General features: G+C 49.4%; 1 protein-coding gene across 6 annotated transcripts in view; it reads left to right on the top strand.

Annotated features, from left to right (window-relative positions):
• NRP2 (neuropilin 2) overlaps positions 1 to 26,887 on the top strand; it is a 90,704-nt gene that overhangs the window by 8,524 nt on the left and 55,293 nt on the right. For all 6 annotated transcript variants that reach the window (XM_056348893.1, XM_056348891.1, XM_056348892.1 and 3 more), the window contains exons 2-5: positions 3,455 to 3,632; positions 20,582 to 20,763; positions 25,125 to 25,355; positions 25,931 to 26,086. In XM_056348893.1, coding sequence (XP_056204868.1) covers positions 3,455 to 3,632; positions 20,582 to 20,763; positions 25,125 to 25,355; positions 25,931 to 26,086 — 747 coding nt within the window. The remainder of the gene's footprint in view (positions 1 to 3,454; positions 3,633 to 20,581; positions 20,764 to 25,124; positions 25,356 to 25,930; positions 26,087 to 26,887) is intronic.

Below are 26,887 nucleotides of genomic sequence, written 5' to 3'. Positions count from 1 at the left end.
GTTGCTGAGGTAATGCAAGTCGTGTGGTGGGCCTTAATGAAGGAGGGGATCTTGGGATTTCCCATCCTGAACACAGTCTGTTCTGACGCTGCCAGGAAGTGTCGACCTCCGTAGCCCCCATCGAGGAGCCTGGCTGCTCTCCTGTGGCCTCACCATCAGCCCAGCACTCCACTGGCCCCTGCACCATGCAGGCTGGCAGGCGCCCCGGCAGTTTGCTTTCTATGACTACATTTTGCTTACTGAGCAATGGGATGTCCCATGCTCCTGAGATACTTGGTTTATGCTTCAGAATTTAAGTTTAATTTTATGTGGATTCAGGGCTGGCAAAACCTTCCAGAGCCCATCGGGTGTGGAGCATGTCTGTCTTCCAAAGCATACAGCCTGGGCAGTAGCCATGCTGCTCACCTTTTTTTCTTTTTCTTCTTTTAGCATGAATTCAGTGTGTCTGTTTGAAAGGACACAATTATGTAGAAGCCTGGCTCTCTACGGTGTACAAAACTGGCCTGATTTTATACAGAAAGCCAGTGGCTGGCATGTCTGCTGCGGCAAACTCTTTGCCCGTCAGTACAGTGATGGATACTTTGTTGGTGGTGGTGGTTTTGCAGGTGTTTATCTGTTAGATACCGGTGAATCAAAAGAGAAAAAGCCTGACAGAACAATTACAAAGACATCTGAAGAGGCAGAATTACTTTCATAACTCTTAAGAAGGCCTGGTTTCCCTGGTATGCTGCTGCCTACCATGCAGCCTGGTGCTGTGTGTGGACAATGCAGCACTGTACTGAAGTAGCCTTGGTTTCTCTGGTCCTTCTTGGGGAGGGATGAATAAAAGGACAAAATCTGTTCCTCTGAGAGACACGGATAGACTTTCCTACAGGTGGAAAGCTTTCCCTGCTGCAGAAAGATGGTGAAACTTTCCTGGTGGTATGTGAACACCTGAGCAATGTGGCCGCTGCTCCTGTCCGCTCAGTGGTTTCACCTGCTCAACTCATTTTGCTGTAGAGACCACAGGTGCAGAGAGCTGGTCTCCAGCCCCCCACTCAGGCTGGCCTCACCAGCACCAGCAGTGTAACTTGGGCACCAAGCCGACCTGAAATCAGGATCAAGCCTAGGGATTTCCTTAGTCTTAAGGTCAGGGTAAACCTGGGGTTCTGCTCCTGAGTTCATTTATCAGGGAAGAGCCGGAGCAAGCAGGAGCCTGACACCCCTGTTCACATTGCAGTTCCCCTCCAACGAGCTGAGTTGCAACGGCTCAGAGTATTCACAGTATCCGGCGCGAGTAAGGGGCTAGCAGCTTCTGAGTGGTGGGTGATGTTGGTGGTATCAGCCTAGCGGGTAGCATGTGTGTGAAAGCTGAAAAGACAGGGAGGGGATGACGAGGTGTGGAAGGATTGACTGTATTTCCATTGTTTCGAGACTTTGCCCTTTCCAAGAAAAATAATCTGCAGCTTGAATATTTCTTTTTGCTGGAGGGGGTGGACATGTGTGCAAACGAGGTGTGAATTTTTAGGAGAAGGTGTGAAAGTGCGTACATGAGTGAAGTGTGAATTACACATCTATTTGTACATTGATGTCAACAAGTCCGTGAATGTCTTCCATGTGAATGTCTCCCTTTATCTCTCTCTCTCGCCCCCCAAGCCCACATAGACACGTGTGTGGGCAAATATGCCTTGCTGAGAGAAGAGATTTGTGCAAGAACGTAGGTTTGTAAATGTTTGTGTGTTGAGCAAGCTCTCCTGTGGAACAAAACCAGATGTTTTTTGGTATTCTCAGCTCTTCCATGGCAGTGTTGCGATTTTTCCCCTTGTATTTTTCAGAATACTTACAGGATTATTTTAAGAAAAAAGGGAGGGCTGCAGAGCTGCCTTTGGGTGTGTGAGAAGAAAGTTATTTTGAAGAATGAATGTGCTAAAGGGCATGAAAAACAAGGGGGAAACTGAGACAGCGTTTTTTCATTGTGAGGGAAGCCTTGATCCCCCTCAAAGGGCCTTCCTGCTGCCCTTGTTCCTGCCCAGGGCATGTGCATTTTCTGCAGGCAGCGTGCAAGCAGCAGGTTGTTTATTCAACAGTGCTTTTTTCCAGGAAGCATTGCTACCGAGGTGCCCTGCCTCGCTCCTGCTGCTGGCGTTGGCACCAGCAAGAGGGCAGTTTGAAGGCAGGCTGGGATGTCCTCACCAAGAGCAGGCAGACTTGTGACAGCCTGACAGGGGACACCCCCGGGGCCTGGTGGACCCCGTGGCAGAGGGACAGAGCCAGACTTGCAGTGTAGGGTTGAACCCACACAAGTCTGCGCTGCTTTGCTTCTCCTGGGCAGAGCCGGGGCTTTGCAGCAAGGGCTGCTGCAGGAGGGACAGGAACAGCCCGATCTCTGGAGGATTTTGGGTTTTGGCCATTTTGCTGGGTGTGAAGAGGCAGTGCTGTCTTCTTGGGGCAGCCTGTGGGGCCAGGGTGCTGGGACAGGGTGGTGGCAGGGGGTGGAGGGGGGGCAGCAAGATGCACGCAGTAGGGGCCCCGTGGAGAAAGGGACTTTGTTGGGATTTGTAGTGCGTTATCAATTGACCCTGTGATGCAGATTTTCCTCCCAGCAAGTAATGTAATAATAAATCTGATTTGCAATGTTCATGAGATTAAATGTTTTTTTGAAGATGAAATCACCCTCTAGGGCCTGTTCTAACCCAAAGCTGAAAGGCTTCCTCTGCTCACCACGCAGCCATTGCCAGCCATTTGTGGGCTAGCCCCACAAAACCGCCACTGCTGTGTCTGCAATTCCAATGGCTGGGTTAGGTTGAAAGGTTTTGGGAGGCCAGTCTGCCAAGATGGGGTTGTGAGGGCAGACGGGCTTGGGGAGGGAGAGCACAGCAAGCGGAGAAGGGCTGTCGTGGGGCTGCAGGCTGGGGCTGGGAGGGCTGGACACTGTCCTCAGCTCTGCCGCTGGCCACATGGGTGGGCCTCAGCTCGCCATCAGCCCCACTGTGCCTCAGTTTCCTTCCTTGGGAACGGCAAAGCTTTCTGCACTCCTGCAGCTGTATCAAGTTTGCAGTATCCAAATGCTGGTTTCTCCCGAGGCAGCTGTGGGACACTGCCACAGAGCAGCTTGCAAAGAAGGCAAAAGAATGGACAAAATGAGGCAGCTCCAGATGATCTGATATCAGTCTGTCTTTTACTTTATGGCTCTGTAATTGCCTCAGCGAGAGCATTTATTTATCTTTCCTGGTCTGTGTGAAATGTGGTGTGTAAGTGTGGCAGGAGGTGGAGGGGAAAAGGAGTAGGTTTGTTGTGTAGGATAATTGCCCTTGCCCAGAGATTAATATGAAATGTTAGAGTACCAAATGGATGTCAGTGGCCTAGAAAATGACCTTTATCAGACCACCCCTAGCAGTGGCCTGGAGGGACCTGCTGTGCACAACCGATGCCCAGAACCTGTTTCAATGCCTTGTTCCCCTCTGTGTCTCTGCAGCTCAGCCGTGCGGGGGCCGCCTGAACTCCAAGGATGCCGGGTACATCACCTCCCCGGGGTACCCCAATGACTACCCTTCCCACCAGAACTGCGAGTGGGTCATCTACGCCCCTGAATCCAACCAGAAGATTATCCTCAACTTCAACCCTCACTTTGAAATTGAAAAGCACGACTGCAAGTAAGAGCCTTCCCCTTCCTCTCTAGTACATAGTCACCTCTTCTCCCTGCTTTTGCCTAGCAGTATGAGCCTCATGCTTCCTTGCGTGTGAAAACAAGCATCATCCTTGAGCCCCCATAGTGCTGTATCTCATTGCCTTTCAGGGGGAAGTGTGCCTACCAGCTGGGGGGTTTTAAGATGCTGCTTTGGACCCATAGGATGAGTCTACTCTGCACTGAACTGGTGGTTCTTAACTCAGCCTGATATCACCTAAAAGCAAGAGCTAACTGGCTTTCAACCTGAGTTTGACTTTGGTTAAAAGGCAGCTTGTTTTTCTCAGTGTTGAAGTGGACTCGCTTTTAAACCATGCTGAGAGAGCAGAGCAATTTCCTCGTGTGTAACTAAGCAGAGGTATGGCACAGAGAGCCCTTGGGCTGGAGACCCAGGCTTGGACTATGTGAGGCTGGGGGCTTGGGGATCTGAGCTGTTTGGGCTAGATCTGACTTTCCACAATGCTTATTCTGCTGTGTTTGGTAAACTGGGGGGTTGGAGGTTGTTTGCTTTTTTTTGGCCTTCTAAGAAGGGACTCGGAAACTAGATGTCAGGGAAAAACAATTAACAACTAGTAAAGAGTAATTAATGGCATCAAAGGGCACCATAAAAGGCTGAGTTAATAACATGGTCTCAGCAGACGTATAAACCTGTGTGTTTAATCTGGAATCCACAGCCAGCTACAGGGATGCCTGAGCTGTGAAGGAGCTTGGAGTCTCCTAAAACAGGTCTGACACAGCAGTCTTGCCAGACATGCTGGTCCTGTTGATTAAAAAGGGGTTATATATGGAGAGGGGAACTCTGTTTGCAAAAAGGACAGAGGGACAGCGGAAGCATTTATGGGACTGTAGATTCAGTCCTGCGGAGAACAAAGAATTCTGCATGGGTTTGATGATGTACTGAAGGTTATGAAATGTAGAGCTGGATCCTCAGCCACCATAAATCAGCATAGCTCCTCTAACTCTTAATGAAGGTGTGCTGATTGATGTCACTGGGGATCTCATCACCCCCTACAGATAAAGCCTGGGCTAATAAGGCTTCGAGCACCATGAACTTCTCCTGAAGTCATGGTGTGTGCAAGGCATTTAGCACTTTGCAGCATGAGGCCTGTGTTTGGAGAGGGGAGAAGGCAGCAAAAGGCTTAATGTGAGCATAGGTGAGCACAACAAGGCCTCTGCAGTGCACATGAGAATGATGGTTGCTATCAGATTTTATTATTGCTTGCACAGGCTGAACTGTATAGCCTTCTCATAGCTAATGTAGTTGCCCCAAATTCACAGTAATAAAAGCTTTATAGGCCTATATTCGCAGTCTGCAGAGTATGCAATATGTATTGGGCAGGGTAATATTGTCTGCAGGGCAGGGGTTGAGCTGGGTAGGAAGGACTCCAGCTTCTGCCTTTCCAAGGTCTCAGGCAAGCAAAGCCACGTTGGTCAGAGAGCCAGAAACCCCCACAGGCACCTGGCATCTCCTGCACATGTAGGAAACTGTCAGTTTTAGCTCTAAGCACCCTCGACAACTTTTATTGTGTTTTGCCGCCTGTGAGAGAGCAGGATCTGGTCCCAAGCCGCAGGTGGTGCGTGCTGGAGGGGCTGCCTGAATGCCGGAGATGTTGTCCCTTTGCTGCTTTCTACTTTACCGTGTCATATCTGAGTGGCTGCTATGTGGTCTCACCCTTTCCTGTTTTGCATGTATGTGCATGAGGGAGTCTTTTGTTAAAGCAAAAAGAGTTGAGTTGGATGGTTTTGGTCCCCAATATGGGACATTAATGGTGGAGCGTTTGTCAGGGTCTCCCCTTCAGGTCAGCTCCTGCAGTGACGTGGCTCTCTAGAAACGAGGTATTAACACCAAACCTCTCCTGAAAGTGAAGTTTGCCTGCGCCTCCTTTCCCTCAGCTGCAAACCTGTGCGCAGGTGAAACAGGGTTCATCCACTTGGGCTTCTGCCAGCCCCCAGCCAAACTGACTTTGGGTGCCTGCTCCCCAGATGCAGCACTGCAAAGGAGTGGGCTTGAAAGAACTTTGTGGACAGTGCTAGTGCTGGACAGGAAGCATGACAAACCAAATGAAAACAGTGCGTGATAAACATGGCCTGAAAGAAATTGATAGGAGGAAGAGATTTTTGTTTTTAAGTGACCTACCAGGAGACAAGTATTAACACTGTGTAATGCTTGGGCATTAAGCAGTACTAATAGATGACCATCTGGTAATATATCTCATCTGAGTGTCAGAGGGGCTTTTAAGAAGTAAAGGCCTCATTGCAGCTGCAGGTGGGAACCTTTACAGGAGTTCAGCATCAAAGAAACAATCTCAGGGCAGAGCCTTTCTTTTGACATCGGATCATTAATACAGAGCACATTCACACAAAGGTGACACGCTGATGAACCCCATTATGGCATTCTGTCTCTGGGCAGACAAGGTTCCCCCTGCTCTGGTATTGCTACCTGGCAGCCCTCAGAGCAGGAGCGGGGCCCTGTGTGCTTCCAGCTGCCAGAGGTAAACACCATAACCCCTTCCTGTGCTGCTTCTTCCTTCAACATTTCATTTTACCTTATTAGGCTAAAGTTTCTCCCTCATAAAGCATAACATTTACATTCCTAAAACCCATTCCAAGGCCTAGAAAAGTGTCTGAAAAAGTCTTTTTAGTTTTACTATGCCCTTTCTGGCCTTCCTTGTATCTGCTTTAGATTTCCCTTTGGGACAGGAGGCGTTTCCTCCTGTGTTCGGTACAGTGCCTGGCACCCTGGGGACCTCTGCGGAAGGGTCAGTGACTTCCCCTCGGTGAGCAGCTGGCCAGAACGGGGCTGTGTACCTGGTGCTGCTGGCGCTGGCTGGGGAGAGCAGCTTGGGCAGCCAGCCCTCCCTGCCTGGAGCCAGGGAGCATCAGCTGGGGATGGACGCCCTGGAGGTGGCAGCCAGGGGCAGCTGCTCAGTGCTGCTTGTTGCTATTGTTTTTCTGGAGGCACATCTAGGCTTTCCTTTTTTTTTTTTTTTTTTTTTTTTTTTTTTTGGCTGTGTTCAGCTGCATTAAGAAGTAACTGCACTGCCACCACCTCACTATCATGAAAGACGTAATTTGGTGTAATTGAAGCCCCAGAACATTTTTTGCTCTTTCTTTCGCTCTCATACTCTATCCTTGCTCTGAGGAAGTGCCTTACTTTGGGAAGGCACTTCAGGTTAAGAAAATTGGCCTCCTGCTGTTGTGGCTCTTGTGTGCCAGCACAGCAGGGATCCCTGTTGCAGGAGGGTGGGCACACTGTGACAGGGAGTATGGGACCTGGGCTGTTGTTCATGCTGTCCTGCAGCCATGGGGCCACAGCAGTAATGGCAAAGCCAAAAGGGAAGTTTGATGCTCTGATAAAAGACCTGCCAAACTATTTGGAAATATTCGTAATGGCCTGTCTGCTCGCCGTTTCTTCTCTGTGCTGCAAGCGCAGCTGTTGCTCAGGCACTGCAGCCCCGTGCCGTCAGTATCTGCTCTCTGAACAGGGAAGTGGCATCCAGTGGAGAAGAGCACGCTGCTGCTGCTGTGGCGGCAAAATATTTCCACTCCCCACGTGGCATGGTGGTAGCTGGGCAGCCTTGTGCATGCTGGGGTTTATTTGTGATCTCGGGAGAGACCTGAACCATTTGCAATAGGTGTGCAACAGGGGTGGCTGTCCCCCAGCTCGTGCAGTTGTGTAGCTGAGCTGCCTGCGCCTTCCTAATTGCCGCTTCACTGTTCTATCTGCACTGCTTGTTTGGAAAATACATGTCAGAAACCTCAGCTCTGAGTGAATCACTGCATTTATAACCACCTTTTCCATTCGTGCCTCCCTCCCACTGCTGGGCTTCTCTTTGGACTATTAAAAGTTCCCTCCTGAGATTTTACTACTGGCTCTACCATCCCTGGCTGCACTCGGCTGACTCTGCCAGAGGATTAGGCTGGGCAGAGCTGCCACTGAGTGCCGGGACATGGCTGTACAGACACCGCAGAGGCACACTCCCTCCAGACTACGGCGGATGAGCTCGTGCTCCCGCTGCAAGCAGAAGACCTTTCAGCTGAATCATAACATCTGCGCCAGAGGAATGGTATTTTTTTTAATAAAAACCCACCCTGACTGATAGACAGAAGATGCCAGCGGGTTTTGCTGTAGCCCATGCTGCAACTGGGTTGCATGTGATCGGTAGGATCCCTGTCTGGGGAGGATTTGGGGGACTGCTGCTGTGGCTTGCAGCCCCCTCTGGTGGCACATGCCAAATGCTGGCAAAGGTTTCTGGAGACAGGGGCCCAGGGCTCCAAAAACGGGCCAATTGGAGACAGCCCAGAGGTGCACAGTCGGGCTCTTCCTCCTGACTTTGTCTCCCCATGTCAAGCCCTGAGGGCTTCCAAAAGCAGGAACAGGAGCCACCATAATGAGAAGACGTATGTAGTTGTCACTGTGACCTCCTAAGTGTCACAGCGGTTCCAAAAGAGCTGAATGTTCAGCATCCCGGTTTGTGCTGGGTACTGGGTGGGCAGGGCAGGAGATGCCCCTGCTCCCAGCCTGAAGGGCAGAGGGGCCAAGTTTTGGCACAGGAAGACACCACACTCCTAGTGCCCGTCTCACAGAGCACCACCTGCCAGGGGACACTGGCAGTAACATGCTGGTGTTCCCAGGCCACAGTACAAAGGGTGAGGCCCGTGGGCTCAGTCAAGGCCTCTTATGGCAGCGTGGCCATCTCCTGTGCTTCCAGGAAGCCTGGCACTGGAATGCAACAGCTCTGCATCCTTCCTAGAGAGCAGCACAGATGCTGGCCCGAGTCCCTTGCTCAGGCGGCAGGGGGGAGCTGCAGCCAGCCCCAGTGCCCACGGGCAGGCAGGCAGCTGGTGGCTGCAGCGTTCAGCCTGGCTCTCTTGGCCATCTCCTTCAAACACGAGCATAATATTGCAAGAAACCATCCTTCCATCAGTGAAGGTTAAGAGTAGACAAGGCAGCAATTATGGACAGCTAATTAGTAAATGCTTTGAAAAGTATGTATAATTAGCTTATTAGTAAACATTTTAGAAACAATGCAGTTCATCTTGAGATTGAGAACATGCTTAGAAAAGAGAAATATGTTTGGAGCACTATGGAACGCCAGAGCTTGGGGAGGGTTCTTTGCTGGGATGCAAGGGGAAGTGACTGCATCTCCTGCAGCACTGGGGGAGTTGAGCTTTAACTTTGCAAAGAGGGGAAGTCAGAGATGAGATGTTGAGGAAGGCATTTGCTTGCTCATACATTTGTGACATGGGTAGCCAGAAGCAACATTTCTAACTTACAGGAAATAATTCAGTCTGGGTAACATGACACTGCAGCTCAACTTCTCTTCAAATGAGCTTCTACCGTTTTCTAACTCTGTCCAGCATCCGCTGTATGGTTCATAATTCCTGTCAAGCCCAGGTCATTTTCTGAAATGAAATGTCAGTGAATGGGTTAGCTGTGATGGCGTTAGACCAGCGCATAGGTTAACAGCTCAAGGTTGTTCACATCTCTCTTGCCTGCTGCCCACCCGCAGACCTGTGAGAGCACCCCTTGCTCCACAGCTGTGCTTCCCTGTGCCCCAGAGCCTCTCCCTGGAGGGACAGAGCAAGCCCAGGCTCTGCAGAAGGTGATGGCCTCAAGGACAGTCTCCTGTGTCCCGCCAGCTCACCGACATCCGGCACATAGGAGTCAGATCTGGCTTTGCACCTTGTTTCCTGTTGGCATGATGACTAATTGAGGGCCAGCTGGTGACACTGGGAACAATAGCGTTAGAGATAGAGACCTCTTCCCACTCCTTCCTGATTGTGAGGAGGAGGAGGTGGTGGTGTACTGTCTTATTACTCAGCCTCTCTGGCCAGCGAGGGAGGGAGCAGGACCCGTGAGTCCCCCACAGCTTCTGGGGAGGGAGCAGGCACAGGGCTGGCTGTGGTGGCTCCTCACTAACTGGGCTCAGGATCCAGCTAAGAGTGTCAGGAACATGTGCCTTTACTGAGCGTGCAGCGTAAGCCACGCTCCAGCTTTAAGCCCCTTGCATCTTTGCTGACCCCACTTAGCATGGATGCCATAGGACAGTAGTAGAGCAATCCCACTGAAACGGTCTGATGATAACCACGGCGCTGAGGTGCTTGTGCTTTCAGCAAAGAGCCCAAGGCCCTTGGCTGTCTTTGCAACAGTGCTGCAGCTCACTGGGGGCAACCCCATTGACAGAGGCTCATCCCAGACAGGTGGGTCTCAAATCTCTGTGGGGGTATGAGTGTTGGTTGCGGGTTTTTTCATCACACAGCGGGGTTAGCAGTGCTCTTCTCTGTCACAGATTTGCTGTCTGGATGCAGGAGTTAGAAGGTTCAGTGAATGTAAGGAGGGTTCCAGAATGATATAAAAAAAAATTAGCTTTTTTTTGGGGCTTTTTTTTTTTTTTTTGTTAAGGGACAGGCCCAAAGCCTGGTAAAGGCAGTAAGAGGCTTTACCTTGATTTCTGTAGGAACTGGTTTAGGTTTTTAATGAGCAACTGTTTGCCTTAGCTACACACAGCCTTTTTAATGGATATCATCCCTATTGTCAGGCTGTAACAGGGGAGTGGCAGACTCACCAGCAATATCAGGTCTGAGTGTTGTGAGATTTGGGTTTTTCCCCTTCTCTGCTATTGATTTACTGTTCCTGCTTTGGCAAATCACTTTACATTCCCCACCTTACAAAGAAGAGAAAACCTGGGCATCTGCAGGCATAAAATCCAGTCTAGATAGCAACAGTGCATTCCACACGCCCCTCAAAAGGCTGCCGCGTAGCAGCATCACACAGGAGCAGGTCAGAGCACTGCAGACGATGGCTGGTTCATTCCTAGCCTTTTCTGGCCAGGTGTGAATTCTGCAATTAAATATGAATGAAAAAAAAAAAAAAAAAAAAAAAGAAAAAGACTGCAAAGAGCAGACTGAAAACAGAAGAAATTTCTGGTTGCTTTTGGCCAGAGCTCAGTGCAGAGCTTATTTGAAAGAATTGGGTGAGGTTAGTTTTTAGTCTGAGACTAGTTCTCCATTTTCTTTAAGTCAAGAGGCTGCACACCACCATTGAATGGCAATGTAATAATATGTTGCAAACCACAGTCTGGTGATCCTGGAATTCCTTATAAGTTAATAGCAGTCATGGTCCACTAATCACAGCTAGGATGTTTTGAGCAACTGTCTTTGATATATCAGTTCAAACACACCATAGAAAGCCTTCCTTATGCTGCCTCAGTGAGTAGATCAGTAGATCATTAGAAAGAATGGATAACCTGGGGGGGGTTTGTTGTTTTCCCCCCCCCCCCCCGAATCCCAAGGACTGCGTACAGTGTCGCTGAGCAATCACAGTCCAGTACTGTGGTGGTGGTTTTACAGTAGCGCAGGGTCAGACATGGAGGTATTAGTGTTTAGTGCCAGAAGCAGAGCCTGGAGTAGTGAGGTCTGACAGCAGAAATCCTATGCCAAAGACCTAGTCCTGTTGCAAATGGCACAGAAACAGCTGTTCTTTGTGTACGTTATGGCTGCCCCAAATGTCGCATCTTGCAGAGGTATAGAAGCCACTGCGGTGGGTGTGGGGAATGGCGTGCCCCCGTGTTTTGAGGTGGGGTCTCACTTTGCTGAGACAGGCAGTCCTCGCTTGCTGGCGGTGAGAGAGCCCCTGCGCTCAGTCCCGTCCCTGCTGAGGCCATGCCTCATGCAGGGTGTTTGCGTGGGGAGTGCTCAGTCTATTAGAAACCTCCAGGGAACCCTCAGAACTGGGGTTGTTGACGGATGCTGAAGGAGCAGGACACACACTCCCAGCTGCCAGCAGCACGAGAGTTTGAGGCATGTGCTCAGCTTCCTTCCTCTTCTGCAGTGTTGGTGTGAGGTTTCATTTACATTGTTATTTTGCAGTGAAAAGGGAAGGTGTAACGCCTGGCTCTCACACGTTGTGCCTTCAGTAACACCGATGTTCGGCTGATAATCACGGGCAGGAACAAGGTCTGGGATCTCCATCAGCAGAGGGGACTGACTCACCATTGATCTATGTTCACTGCACGTTGCTGAAGTTTTTTGACCCATTTGATTTCTTAGGTTTTCTTTTGTGAAAATCTTCTTGATTTTTCTGCCGTTCAGGAGCAAAACATCTCTCTGTGTCTTTAAATATGGCAGATGGGGATTTCTTCAGATGTCCAACAACTCAATTGAAGGAGACCTCAGGAGACCTCTCCCCTTCCCTGTCCCCCTTCTCAGCCTCTCTTTTCATCTGCAATCTGGAGATGTAAGGGCTATAGTAATAGAGTGTCAGAGGAAGTAATTGATTCATCACACGCCGAGAGAGGAGTCTGTTGCCTTCAGTGTCAATGGAGCTGAACCACAGCCTGGAAGGGTGAGGGAGGCTTGTAAACACTCCATGGCTGAGCTGGCAGGACAAAGCAGGCGCACTGCCGTGGCTGAGAGAGAGTGTGACACAAAGGGTTGCTTCAAAGAAAATTTTCCTGAACAAAGCAGTGGCAGGGCCCTTGTTTGTGGGAGAAACAGGGACGCTCCCATCCCCCTGTTTCCAGAGTGCATTAAGGAGCAAAAGTAACAACCAGCTTCATGCAGCAGCCCACTCCCTCATCTCTGTCTCACTCTCTGCCTCGGCATGCCTGCCTTTCCAACCTGCTGTCCCAGGCAGGGCAGAGCTCACCTCAGGGGTACCAACCAGCCCTTACAAGCGGCTAATTCCTCCCGCGCCCCCAGATAGATATTTTGCTGCCTCCAAGACCCAAAGTGGGAGGCCACCGCTGCTGTGAACATGCAGAAAGGCATGGTGTGTGCATGGCACAGCACTTGCCCTCATCCAGGCATTTATTGTGCTCAAACCCTCAGTGAGGTGAGGCTCAGAAGGGTGTTGAGCTGCAAGTGCCCATATTTTGGGGAGACAAGGGAGCAGGAGATGCTGTGCTACCTACACAACGTAGAAGGAGGATCAGGCAGGTTTGGTGTGCTGTTTGCCCCAGAAATCATTCTTACTACAAGCTGGCACAGTTGGATTGTTGTGGAAGCGTCCAAATAGCAGAGGCTGCAGGCCAGCTTTGGTGGCAGAGCTTTGCTTACTTGTGCTTCAGCTAAGGCAGGAGCTGGGTTGTAACAGGCTGTGCTGAGACTGTGGGGGTCAGAAAGCTGTCCTGTGGTGGGCTGGTTCTGGGGTCACCATCTATCATTAATGAGGGACGCAGACAGCCAGGAACATCAGGGTGGGCTGCTCAGGGCTCTGTTCTTGCAACCTCCTTTATACAATAGGTGCTTAATGAGGTGTTTGTTTCACTGTTGTGCTGAAAAAAGCCAGTGCAAATGAATGATATGTGGAATGCTGAGCTGCAAAGCTCCCATCTGATCCCAGTTATTACCAGCTCTTTTGCATTTCACGGCATGTTGTGTCTAAGGCCATGACTGATACTGTGCCAGCGAGGTGCAGTGGGACATCACTCTCTATGTCTCTGTGGAGGGAGTTTTCTTCTGGGAACAGGGCTGGCACAGCAGAACATGTCAGCAGAACGTGTGAGCACGTCCCCTAATCCTTATGAGCACCTACCAGCCAGTCCCCAGACCTTCAGCCACTAGCACTAACCTGGTGCAGACTGGTCTCTATCTGTTGGCTGGGCTGTAGGGCACTGGATCCCATCAGGAGATGGGAGCCTGTTCACCTGTTCCCCTTACTGCAAAGCAAGCAAAGTACCCCCTTGCCTTCTGCCTGCTCTGCTGCTTTTCAACAGGAAAGTTTCCTTTTGTGGTTGTTACCTTTTATTATATACTTTTTTTCCTTTTTATTAGTGGTCAAGTGCCTGTGAGTGGTGACAGTAAAATGACACAGAAACCAAAGTCTAATTTTTTCCACAGATAGATAGATAGGAGGAAAGTGCAAATGCAGTTTCTCAAGTGTCCTGCGGTTTGGAGTATGAAAGTGTTGTGAGTTGCTTCAGTTGCCTTAGAGCAGAAACAGGAGGCAGAATGCTGTGGAAAGGGGGTTTATTCTTAACATGCTTTATATACTTTCTTCCTGGTTTCACCATGACTTTTTTCCCCCCAAAGAATACCCGAAACATCTTGCAACGCAAGACCCCTGTAGCTAAAGATAGAAGGGTGAGGAATTCATAGAAATAAAATTAAACAGCCATGTGTAACTCCTGAACAACAGCCTGCAGAAAACCCCTAAAGTGCACATTAGCACATCTTGTTTTCTTACATAATGAACGGTTTTCCAGACATGCCCCAGATGAGAGTGCTTCTCTACTCCAACGCACGGTTCTGCAGTGATCTGGCAACACAGCTTGGAGAAGGCAACCTAAGGATGAAGGGCAAAGCACGGGGGAGCCTTTGCTCTCTGGTCTCGGGGAGGGGGGATGACAGCAGCATGCAGCCTGCTAGGAGCTGAAATTCCCTCCTGAATCAGAACGTGCCACAGGAGCAGTTTGCATCTATGTTTTCTTCATCCTTTTGCAAGATGTATTTTGGCTACCTTTCTTCCTTCCCTGCCCCCCCTGCCCCCCCCAGCATAAGTTAGCAGTAACTGCTGAAAGACTTCCCATCGGCAGTGCTTGTACGGGGGTGAAAACAACCCAAGGAGTATAAATAGAGGCTATTTGTAGTTTCCGTTTTTTGTCTTCAAGGCATTTTTGAAGAAGTTTTCCAATCTGTTAGGGTTATTTTCTCTCCTTCTCTGTCTGTCTTTTTTTCCTTTTTTTTTTTTTTTTTTTTTTTTCTGGACTGGATGACTGCATTTTTCTCATTTCTCAGAAATTCTGGTGAGATTTTTGGGGAGAAAAGAAAATAATCCAAAGCACAGTGGAATGATTACAAAACCCCACAATACTGTGATTACAAAAGATGTAATTGGATGCAACAAATTCAAGACAAACTTCCGAGAAATCCTAAGCAATTATGTGTTGTTAGCCCCCCCCCCTCCCCCACTCTGGGTCTCCTCCTGCTGCCATTGGATTTTGGTCATTTTAGTCACTGAAATCCAGTCAAATCCCTTCAGATTCAGAGCAATGGTAGCCTATTTCTCTCTGCTGTTGCCAGGGCTAGTTATTTCCATCAGGGCAAGACAAGGACAAGCTCTGCCTGTTTCTGTGAGCATCTTTTGCCTCAGCATGGGCAAAACCAGCCCCACAAGCTGCAGACAGAGATTCATCTCTTCGATGTTCAGCCACGCAAAGTGCAGGTCCAATCAGCGAGAGTGATTTAAACTATCTCCATCGTCAGGGCAGAAGAATGATTAATCCCATCCCAAGCTGAGTGTGAGGAGTCTGCTTCCACTGAGAGCAGAGGACATGTAGCTGGCTAAAGCTAAATATGATGCAAGTTTTTTAGGTCTGTGCACAAATCTGTATCAGGATCTGTGTCTATGAGGACTGATTCTCTTCTCACCCCAGGATAAATTAGGAGTGATTACCCTTAAAATGATGAGTTACACATGTGTAAAACCAGTTCAAGTCAAAGGAGAATCCAATTCATCTGCTGTATTTATAATTAATTACTCTGATTAAGTGCTGGCAGCTAAACTTCATTGCTTTTGCTTCATCAGACAGCAGTGGTGTTTGCCTCTGCTATCATGGCTATAAAAAAAATCATTTAAAAGGCCCCAGTGGCTTCTGCAGCTATTTAACCTTTGAAGGGTACGTCCTGCCGTTGCTCAAGATTGTATAAACACGACAGAAAAGTTTTCTTGTCTTTCACAGTGTAACCACCCATGAAATAAGAATTTGGTTTGGAGGTGGCGTATGAAAGAGCATGAAGATGGGTGGTGACACAGAAAAATCGACTAAGCCAGCTAGCATGTAATGGACATTAACTCTAGCCACCCCTTGATTGCAAAAAAGCACAGTGCTGCTGGTTCACTATTTTTTAACCATCTCTACTGCAGCTGCTATTTAATTTCTAAGAAACAGCCTTTTCTTGGAGGATATTTTAAAAAACTATGGTTTTTATAACAGTTCCTGAGAAACAAACCACCTGCCACCTTTTCAAAGGGAACAACTGCATTTACTAGCTGCCGTTGTGGCTAACTAAGCAGGTTCCCCATACCTTCCCTCAGCTACCTGCAGAGTATTAACACCTGCTGAATTTCACTAGAATTGCAGTTTCTCTTCCTGTTCTCAGCACCTACATTCAAGACACCATGAGACATGGTTCGAGCAGACCAGCGGTCTCGAAGGCTTAAGCCAGCGCTGGGCATTTCCAAATTCAGGGCTGTTGGCACGCAGTCAGTACCTGTTTGTCTCTCTGTCCTTCTGGGCCAGACTCCTCCCATATGATATAATCTGTCTAATGAAGGCTGGCTTCTCTTCTTGGCTGTGCTGCAAGCTTCCTGTGTGACCTTGGGCCAGCCAGTGGTCCCCCCTGCCTTCCTACCTCGCAGGGTCTCGTGAGGATCCCATCGTTGCTGTTTGCCCCATGGAAATGCCTATACATGGTATCTCCCACTTAAACATCTGGGAAGTTCAGGTTAGAGCCTAGCAACTCTCTTCAGCTCTGGCAAGCTCTGGAAACCAGGCTTAGCTCTGTGCCAGCCCTCACCTACTTCAAATAGTAGCCCTAGGAGGAGATGGAGAAAGCTGCCAGCTAGGTCAGAGCTTGGTGTAGGGAGGCAGGCAGCCCTCCTCGGGCTTTGAAGCAAGGCTCACACAAGCTTATGTATTGAGAGGACGCATGTTATGGCTGTGAACATATAAATAATTTATTTTTTCGTGTTTCTCCATCCTAAGCTAATGTCTTTCTAATGTCCTTGAAGTGTGTTTCGGTGGGGAGGGACTCAGCATCTCTTAGGACCTGGGGCTGAGGGGCAATAGGTTTGTTGGTTATGTGTGGAACAGTGTGAGTCCCCAAACCCTGCTTTGTGCCCAGCAGTGTGCCTCAGGAAAGGAGCACCCAGAGGAATGGTGCAGGCTTTCTGGAGCTGCTCCCCAGGTGGGTCGTAGGGTTTCTGGATCTCACCAGTGCCTGGGTGGGCACCTGGGAGGTCTGTGCTGGCCTCAGGGGACAGTGGAGCATAGCTCAATGGCCAGGGAGCAGATTAGCTATTTCACAACAGAAAAGGACTGAAAAGTTGGAAGTCTTCTCATAATCACTGCATTTAGGGCTTGTTTGCCTTTATTATGCCTCACAGACTTGTTTCGAGAGCCAGCAGCAAAGTGACTGTGAGAAAATAAAGAGAAAGGGAAGACTGGGAAGCAGAGAGGGTTGACTGGAGTGGAAAAGCAAGCATGAGTAATACAGGCATTAGAAGTGCTTTATAATTAGTTTATAAAAGCTCTCTTAACATCAGCAAAGCACTTTCTACTAAAAATCTTTAATAAAAACGCAGCAATATTTGTAAGCATTGTATGTTTTCCATTTAATTTTGTTAAACAGCTCTAAGAAGAGCATCTAAGCAATGCATTTCCCTCCTTTCTCAAACCCCCCATTGTCTGGGCAGTTAAAAGCACTTCAGCTTTGCCTCCCTGCCTTAAAACTCCTTAGGGGAAACCTGTTTGAGGCAGTTTCAAACCAACTGGCTGGCCTTCCCACTCGAGCAGCAGCTGAAAATATTTTGCCACTGGAGGAGCAGCCAACTACAGTCACCTTCCTGGCAAGAAGAGTTGGTTAATCCATTGACTTTACTCGTGGGTTATGGGGTGCTGCACCCTGCCCTCACATATTTATGGTTGGCTTATTGGAGCAATGCCTAGATGGGGAGAAGTGGCCATGAACTGTGCTTGGAGATGGCAGCTTGCCCAGTGGAGGTAGTGCCGGAGAGGTCAGCCCTCTCCACATTGACTGAAACAATGGATTTGGTTACATGAGTGAAATGCAAATTGCTGGGCACTGGTCAAGACAGTTTAGATGCTGTTGCTGCATAAAAGCATCCCACCCGGCTGTGCCCGAGTCTGTAATTATCTGGAAATGAAATGGTTAGAGTAGAAAGCATCCCCAGAGGTGGGGTTTCTTCCAGTTTTTCTTCTGGTTTTTCACACGGGAAGAAAAAGTCTGGAAACCATGCTTCGGCTTAACAGAAGCAAAGGTCTGGCCAAACTGGATTTTAACATGGCCAGTGACCCAACGTGAGGAGAATGGAGTTTATCAGCTTGTTTGATTGCGGGCCAAGGCATGCACATGACTGCGGCACATGATGCCAAAAGAGGCTGTGGTGGGGATTAGCCAGTGTTGTTGCTAAGTTTGAAAGTTTCACGGTTTGGACCGGGCAGCTTTGGTGTTTCATTTTGAAAGTCTAAAGCCTAATTGCTACCTTGGAGAGGACGTAGATGCTCCTGCTTATCTGGGCAGGAGTTATCTCCCCAGTGTAATATTCTCCCAGTTCACACTCTGTTTCTATGACCTGAAGAAAGAGAGTTTTGCCTCCTGAGGAGCAGAGGGCTTGGGCCAAGTTTTTTTTTTTTTTTAGCTAAAGAGGAAAACTCTTATGCATTTATATTAATTTTACATTTGGCAAAAATGAGTCCCTGACTTTCTCCTAGGGTTTCTTTTTTCTAGTTATTTGTAACATTTGATTTATTAAGGATTAGCTCTAGTAGGAGAAAGCTCAGTTAGATGTTTGGATGAAGTCAAACAGGATTTAATTCAGAGAGGCAAATATTTCCTGATGATTTACTTACTAGATTCATTCTTTTAATTTTCCATTTGCAGATTGCCCATGAGCAGATTGCAATATTCCCAAATTGTATGTATTATTGGAAGTTATTCACCCATTCAATAAGCAACTATTTCTTGGTCCAGAATTTGTTTCTGAAATTGCCAGGGCTCCTACAGCACTGGGTGGTTTGAGGAGCTGTGCGGACAGTGCTAGGATGTTTGGTGTGTTGGCTACAGCAGGAACTGATCATTATAGTCAAGTAGTTGAAGCCTGTGTTGGCAAGTTTTAACCCCATGAGGACACAAACAGATGTGGTTCCCTGGGATGCAACTAACCTCTGCCTGTGCCATGCAAACAGCAGCTTTTACAATCCGCTTCGTTAACTGTGTTTTGTCAACATTCACGCTTTCGCCAAATTAATTTTTTGCCACATAGTCACGATTTCACTAGTAGCCAGTAGTCCTGGGGCACAGATGTGTACTTCGGATGTGGAAGGGCTGCAAGTACACTGACAGCAAGTAGTTATTTAGAGAACAAAATGTCCCTAATGTTTGCTCAGCACTACTTTAAACAAATAGACAAACAAGGAGGAAAAAATTCTACTTAAAAGAAGCACTAACACTGCCCTCTGTTCGTTCCTCCTCCCTGGGGAGATGGTGGGATCAAGCCACACATGATGGACATTAGTGGGGTCATGCAGGGTGCTGCTGGACAGTGTCAGGGTAATAAGGGGTCATGAGGTGATAGGGAGCTACACAGAGATGAGGAGAGAGCAGAGGGAATGGATTGGATCTTCATTTACATCTCTGTGCATCCACCCACCAGCTGAGACAAATGCTCTTCCTTCGTGAGTGCCTCTTCTTAAGACCACTTGGATTTCACCTTGGCCAAGCCAATTGAGTTTGTAATGAAGTTAAAGGCTGGATGATTGCAGCTAGCTGTTCGGTCCAGTGTAGACAGGATTTTATCTGCAGGCATTTTGCTTCTGGCTCCCAGCCCGAGTTAGTCCTAGAAAGGAGTGAAACCAAAGCTGTCCGAGCCATCTTTCTTTGTGGAGGAGCACACTGAGTCCCTGTAAGTTTGTTTTGAGGTTGTTGCCTGCTGATGTGTGCTTTGCAGAACAGGAATGAGTCACATGAGGATCATTCTGTATCCAGCAAGCTACTTCTCCTTTCAACTCTCCATTCCCAAACAGGAGATCTTGTGACAAAGAAGAAAGGCAGATTTCTGGCAGCCTGGAAATGCTTTTTCCCTTCCTGGCCCCGTGAGAAGAGCTGTAGCATGTTGTTCAAACAGGTTGATACAAAGCGAATAAACAGTGGAAGAGAGATGGGCAGTTTCTGTAAATAGCAGCGTGCTGGCCAGAGAGGAGGAGAAGAGGAGAGGGAGAGCGTGGGTGTTAGAAAGTAGCTGAAGAACAAGATGTTCACGTAAAAGCTGTTTGTTTCTTCACAGCACACAGAGTCTGATACTACCTTGCCATTAGTCATGGCCTAGAAAATATGAAGGAGTCTGTAGGAGTTTCACCTTTGACCCAGACTTTGCAACAACCTTTTGTCCTGCACCAGGATGCAATTCTTCCAGCCCTCCACATTTCTCCCCCAGACTGTTCAGATGCCCAGGAGCCATGCCAGCGGGCAGGTGGGACATCTCCAGGCAGGGTTTAACAAAGGCAGATTGCCTGTTATAGGGTGTACAAGGATCAGGCAATAGTGGATGTGCAGCACTTCTCATCCACAGAAAATCTTTGTTAGAAGATGATGAGTATTGCTGTCCAAGTGCCAAGTAAGTGTACTGGCCGCACTTGTTAAAGGGACCGGTGTGGTGTCAGACAGTGCACAAAACAGCTACCTGCTCACTGGGATTGAACACTGGCTATTTGTTTAATGCTTGGTGTGTACTTGGCCAACCCCCACCTCAATAGCAGAATAAACTGAGCTGTGCTAAGTGGCACAATCACACTTAAGGAGAGAGGTAAGGGAAGGAGAGCAGCCCCAGGAGAGTTTGTCTGAGCTTCTCCCATGCCAAAGAAGTCTTGTGGAAATGGAGGTAAATTGTGTCCTAAATTTTGCTTGTTGGCTCTGAAGTTGAAGTGGATGTGGGTGCAATCGATTAATGATGTGAGGAGTAACAGAGGAAGGGACTTAAATGTAGCCAGACAGACAAAAGGGAAGAAATTGTATTGGGGGTTGCATGGTATGGTATGTGTGACAGTTTAAGGTACCTGTCTGGAAGATGTTCTGTGAAATACACAGATACAAAAAGTAGGTTTTGTTTGTTCCTGGCATCCTGAAGCATCTCCCTGACAGATGGTTTCACTGCCATTTCACCTGCCTCCACAGGTATGACTACATTGAGATCCGAGATGGGGACAGTGAAGCAGCAGACCTGCTGGGCAAGCACTGTGGGAACATAGCACCTCCTACCATCACCTCTTCTGGCCCCTCTCTCTATATCAAGTTCACCTCGGACTACGCACGGCAAGGTGCTGGCTTCTCCCTGCGCTATGAGATCTACAAGACCGGTGAGTGTCTGAGTCACTGCCTGTCTCCCAGGCTGTTCGCCACGGTGTTCTTTACAAGGAGATGTCTTTGGCCACCTTTTCAGTATGATTTTTAACATGTTCCTCAGAGATAAAGGGCTCTTGTCTTTTTTTCCTGTGTGTGGGCTGTTTTTGTTGGTTTGTGGTTTTTGGGTTTTTTTTAATTTAAGCAAGTCTGTTGGATCACATTTCCAAGAAGGTAAAGATGTTAGTGGAGCACCATAGTGCATTTTTGGATCACAGCGTGGCATCAAAAGCAAGGTTCCTCCTTCAATGCTTTCTTGTATTTCAGGACTAGAAGCATGTATCTTCCTGGCATGTGTGGAGCTTGTTAGGGCTGAAGATTGTCCCTCTGTTAGGAGTGCATGGAGCTCCCCCTCCTGTGGAGCTGCAATTCAGGGCTGATCAATAACACTGTGTTTTCTGTCGGTGGAAGAGGGGTTTGTAACTGGGGAGCTGTGGTTTTCAAGGAACTGCTGTCAGCAGTGCTGTCAAGGGCTGAGGCAGCTCCTTTCCAGGCAGATATAAGAGGAACTATTCATAATTCTGTTTAATACCAAACTATTATTGAGGAAAGGAAAAGCTGCTCAAAGGCCTTTTAATAGTGTTTCTGTCTAAATATTTGCCACTATTGTGTGCCTGGGAAGAAGGAGGCTTGAGAAAATAAAACCGGCTATCTGTGTGCGGGTGGGAGAGGTGTGCCTGTGTGCCGAGGGAACAAGAGTGTGTTTTGCATGGGGATGCGGGTGCCTGCCCTGTGCCCACATTCCTTCAGTGGTGCGTTGGAGGAAAACACACACGCAGCTTCCACGTCATTGCATCCAGCATGAAAAATGCCTGTGCCTGGTGCAGAACCAGAAAGGAGCACAACAGTGTCACTTACCCAGCCTCTTCAAAGGGAAGGCAGCCAGTGCCCGGGGGCCTCGGCCCACCTGTGCAGCAGGCAGAGGTGCGCAGACAGCCCACAACCCCATCACAGGTAGATGTGAACGTGGAGACTCTACTGCAAGAGGATGGGAATGGGACTTCTCAAATTCATTGTGAAATCATGAGGAAGGAGGTGGCTGGAGGTTCAGGTGGATGAGGAAAGTGCTGTTGCTGGTGGTTGCCTGGGCTGTATAACTGGTCGTTGAGCTGTTGTGGTGCAGCCAGCTCACTGCTGCTGTTTGATAATGATTAGGATGCATATGAGCCCTGGAAGAGTTTAGTGGTTCATCCAGCTATTGGGGTTTGCTGAAGCCAGCTGCCAGCACGGAGGATGGCAAAGAATGCCTGTGTTTGGGTGGGAAGGCTGCTGCCCCACCTCAGCTGCCCTTGCCTCTTGCTGTCTGTAAGCTTCCCCTCCGAGCCCTGCAGAATGTGCTGGGTTGTGCCTGTCCTCACATCGCGTCCATGCCCAGATTGGGGGCGCCGGGCAATGAGGAGTAGTCCAGCTGGCTGAGGTGGCCAGGCCAGGCTGAGTGTGGCTGTGGGAAGGGATGGCAGGCAGGAACCGTCTCTGCCTGGGGGGGAGCCAGCAAGGGACCAAATTCATGGGAAAAGGAGAATTTGTTGCTGCTGGTAGGGAGGGAGAGAAAGCAAGGGCTGATCTGGGAGAGAGTGGGTGTTAGACAGAGGCTGGAGCTGAGTTTGTCTCCCTCGATGTAGGTCCCCGCAGAGCTGTCCTTAGGTCTGAAGTGATGCTGAGGCTCCTTTCGCCACCACCCTGCCCTGCAGGCAGCCATCCTAGCCAGAAACAGCCACCGCTCACAAAACCCAGCCTGGCAGAGAGATTTTGGCACAGGGGCGGGGATGAGCCTGTGATCTGGCAGCACCCCCAGCCCACCCTGTCTACCCAGCCCCTGTCCCCCGCGGGGCTCCCAGGGAGGGCGGTGGGCAGTGCTGGCTGCGGGGCCACCGCAGCACAAGCATACCTTGCCTTTTGTTTGCAGGCAGGCAGGCACGGGTGAAGTTTTGGTCTGAGCCATCAGGGTAGCCAGCAAGGTGTCATCAGTTTTAAAGGTCATCATCGGATTGTCATTGTCCACATCAGTAAAGGCAGCTTGGCTGCAGCTTCTTTCTTTCTCAAAGGTGACCTAAAAAAACAACTCTTTTCAACTGAGCATTTATTTCCACACCTTGTGCTAAATTTCCCTTATCACTGTGTGAGAGAGGAGCAATCTGCATACAAACAACTGCATACCAGTCTTTGAATCCCCTGATGGGTATCAGTCAGTGGTCTGTGGGCTGACAAAAGAGCCGCCTGCCCTGGCTGGTCCAGCCTCCCTGCTGCTCACTTTGTGAGTCGGTTTGGCAGGGCTCGCCTGAGCTCTCCATCGCTGGGCATCAAAGCCTCCTCTCAGGCTGGTCCGTGCTGCCGAAGTCAGCATGACTCCCGTTGATTATCTGCAGCTTCCTTATAAAAAGCTGATCATTGTGTTTGCTGCTATCAGCCAAACTGTAGACAAAGATGCCAAATGCGATAAGAGCCCCCACATGAGGAAACTGTTGTTGTCTAAGGCGGTGACATAGTTATGTCGCTCTCCTGTCTCCAGAGGACAGTTCCTGACTCTGGGTTTAGTCTTTGATTTTCTCCCTAGCTCGGAGCTTGTGTTATTTTCCCTATTTATCTATTTGTCTTTCAAGCTGTTTGGAACGAAGTACACCCTTATCCCTGTTTGCAGCGTTATAGAGTGATTTGTGTTTGGCCTTATTTTTTGCCTCTGTATTTTACCCCACAGGTTCACACCAGAAAAGCTGGCTGCTTCATTAGGTAGTCAATTAAGAGCCTCTCCTGAGTAGCTCTCCAGCTAGGCGCTGCATAATGCAGTGCTGGGATCCTGCTATTACTGCGGGCTGCTGGCCTGACTCCTGTAGGTTAATGCTGAATTGAATAACAAGTCTTCCATTAGTCCCGGGAAGACTCGTGCTGCCTGGAAGAGCTGGAGCAGAAGGGTTTGTAGAGGAGAAGGAGGGTGTCCCAGTAAAACTGAAGCAGAAACCTTTGCAAACGCTGATGCCGGGTTGCAGCAGTGGCCGGCAGCCTCTCGACCATCCCCTTTTGACTCTTGATAGCTCCAGGCTGCAGATTTCTGTTGCCTATTGTCCTGTCTCCTCAGCGCAGCAGTTTCAAAGTCACCGTGGTATGAATACGACACAAATTCTCCTTTCCCCGGACACCCCGAGGCACCTTGGCTGTGTGAGACAGGGCACTGAACTGGCCTGGCTGCAGCCGAGGCCAGTGCTGAGGTCAGCAATAAATAAGAGGCAATATTGTCTGCCTTCCTTGCCACGCAAAGGTCTTCCTTAAGGATAGAAATAACTCGCATTTCTGGTGCAGACAGCTCACCCTGTGAGAAAGAGGGCTCTGTTCCTCCTCTCAGCAGAGCTCACCCTGCCACAGCCCCTGTTACCCCCATTCTTGCCGTGGCGTGGCCGTGTTGTGGGGATGTATGCTGGAGCTGACCCTTGTCCCTTGCATGGGTCTTAGGGGGCCGCAGGCTAACCACACACTTCCAGAGGGTTTCCAGCTAACAGTGGAGACATTGGCACCCTCCCCCGGGCCTTTTCACTGTGTAAATATTTGTGCTTCCTGATTTTCTCAAGAGGAAACTGAGGCACACATGTCTGTTCTGGAGGGGTAAAGGTTACAGGAGACCAGCCCCTGGGGACAGCTTTTCCAAAAAGATGACATCCCTGTTACTCTGCCTCTTCCCAGGCAGCCCCCTCCCCGAACAGGGGCTCCTCCATCAGACCTGGAACTGCTGTGGCCCGTTGCCAGCATGGCTGGCGGGTGGCAGCCGCAGGTGTACGGCAGCCCCCTGCACGCTGGCTGGCCGGCCCCTCGGCAGGCTTTGGGGTGGTGGACACAGGTCTCCTGGCAGGTCACTGTTTGGGGGCCCAGCTTACAGTGGATAGGGCTGGCGGGGAACCCCAGCCCAGCTCCCTTCCCCACCAAGGCCATCACCACTGCCTGGGAGGGACATGACGGGGTGCTGGCCTGCTGAATCGCAGCCGTGGCTTTGGGTGGCTTTAGATGGGATCGCTCTTCTAGTCCTGTTTCTGGCATAATTGGCAGGAGGATAAGCAGTGGTGTACAGGTTATGTTTACAGAGCTGTCTGATGGATTTAGAACCATGCTGCCCACCCCAGTGAACTTACGGACCGTGCCTCTTCACCTGTGGAAAGCTTTAAAAATCACCCTCTCAGTCCTTGCAGGAATTCACATAGCTCTTGGGTTACAGAACATTTCCAGAAGTGAATACACAACTCCTCTAAGCTCAAAATGGGGTTTCCACAGTATCAAGCTGTTGGCGTTAAGCTGCATTGCTGCTAAAGCTGTGGGTTTTTCCCTGCCACTACAGGTTCTGAGGACTGCTCCAGAAACTTCACTGCCACCAACGGCACTATTGAGTCTCCTGGCTTCCCTGACAAGTATCCACACAACCTGGACTGTGTCTTCACCATCATAGCCAAGCCAAAGACAGAAATCCTCCTCCACTTCCTGCTCTTTGACCTCGAGCATGACCCGCTGCAGGCAGGGGAAGGAGACTGCAAGTACGACTGGCTGGACATCTGGGACGGTATCCCTCAGGGTAAGTCATGGGGTGCTGCACCCCGCTGTCCTCGCCTCTCCTGGTGTCTCACAAAGCTCCACACTGTGCAGTCTGCATCTGAACACCAAATGTGCCTAACCTCACATGTGGCTGCAGCGTGCAACCTGCCTTTGCGGCGCTCCGTGGCCAGCTGCGGGCACAGTGTGCTCGTAGAAGGCTGCATGTGTTAAACCCCAAAATACTGATCTGTTGTAACCACTGAACTGGAAAGCCCCATGGGACACTCCGAGATACCACCAGTTCTCCCTCAGGGAAGGGCAGCGGGTTCATGCAGTGCTGGGAGGACCTCCCTACCCTGTACAACCACTGAGAAACCGAGCAGTTTGGAGCATTTCCCAGTAATTGCAGAGCAACGCCCGCTGCAGTGGATATTTTTGTACGGTGTGTACTGCATGGCACCAGGCCAGCAGATGTAAAACATAGTCCATCCTCAAAGCCTTGCTTTTATCCCTAACAGCCTGGCTAAGGCATCCCTGCTGAGTGATGCCAACCTGCTGGTGACCCAGGAGGCCAGTGAAAAAGCAGATGTTAGTTTGCTGCTCTTTCTTTTGCAGTTGGCCCCTTGATAGGCAGGTACTGTGGCACTAAGATGCCATCGGACATCCGCTCAACCACCGGCGTCCTCTCGCTCACCTTCCACACGGACCTGGCAGTGGCTAAAGATGGTTTCTCTGCTCAGTACTACTTGATCCAGCAGGAAGTCCCAGAAAGTAAGTTGGAACATGTGTGTATGAGGCAGTCATGTCACCTGTTTTTCCCAAGTCTTTCACTTGGCACATGCGAGATTGAGGCAGGCAGGAGTGTGTCCAGGGGCTGTCCCGTCCCATCCCCCGTCCGTCCGTCCCCCCCCCCCGCCCCCCGCAGCAATGCAGACAGCAGTTACACTAGGTGTGTTCTCTGTTTCTCATAGAAGTGGTATTTCAGTAAGAATCACACTTTCTGACCTTTGACTTTTCACTTGCTCGTGAAGTCTTCTCAATATCTTTTGGGATAGAATCCAGCATGTGTGTGCTCAGCCCAAAGGATTTAGGGGGAGACTTCAGCCCAGTGTGTGCAGCAGCCCCAAACTACAAATCGGGATTTCTCGGTTGTCTAATTTGTCTAATTAAAAAATGCCTAAAGCTCTAGGATTTTCAAACCAAAATTTGGTTTAGATCCCTTATTAAGGGAATTAAATTGATACAGAGTGAGGAAGTAAGTTGTGTGTTTTGAGAATTAAGAACATTTTGATTCTTTGTGATAACACTTGCGGGCGAAGAAAGATTCAGTTTGTTTTCCCATGGTATTTTTGTATCAGAGCTACAGTTCTTGACCTCTGTTCACGGTGAACCTGTGATACAACAAAATAAGCTCAGTCCCAGAGAAAGAGATGGGGTCCCTGATCCGACACTGAACGCTTATGATGGAGAACAGGGTAGAGCAGGGGTTGGTGCAGCACGAGGGCAGCTGGGTTACAGGCTCTTGCTCTGTGATTGAGTTAGGAATGTACTGCTGAGGCTGTGAAACTTACA

Source organism: Falco biarmicus, chromosome 8 (genome assembly GCF_023638135.1).
Source record: "Falco biarmicus isolate bFalBia1 chromosome 8, bFalBia1.pri, whole genome shotgun sequence".
NCBI lineage: Eukaryota > Metazoa > Chordata > Aves > Falconiformes > Falconidae > Falco > Falco biarmicus.
Note: the sequence above shows the minus strand (reverse complement) of the source record. Positions and strands in the feature narration are given on the sequence as shown.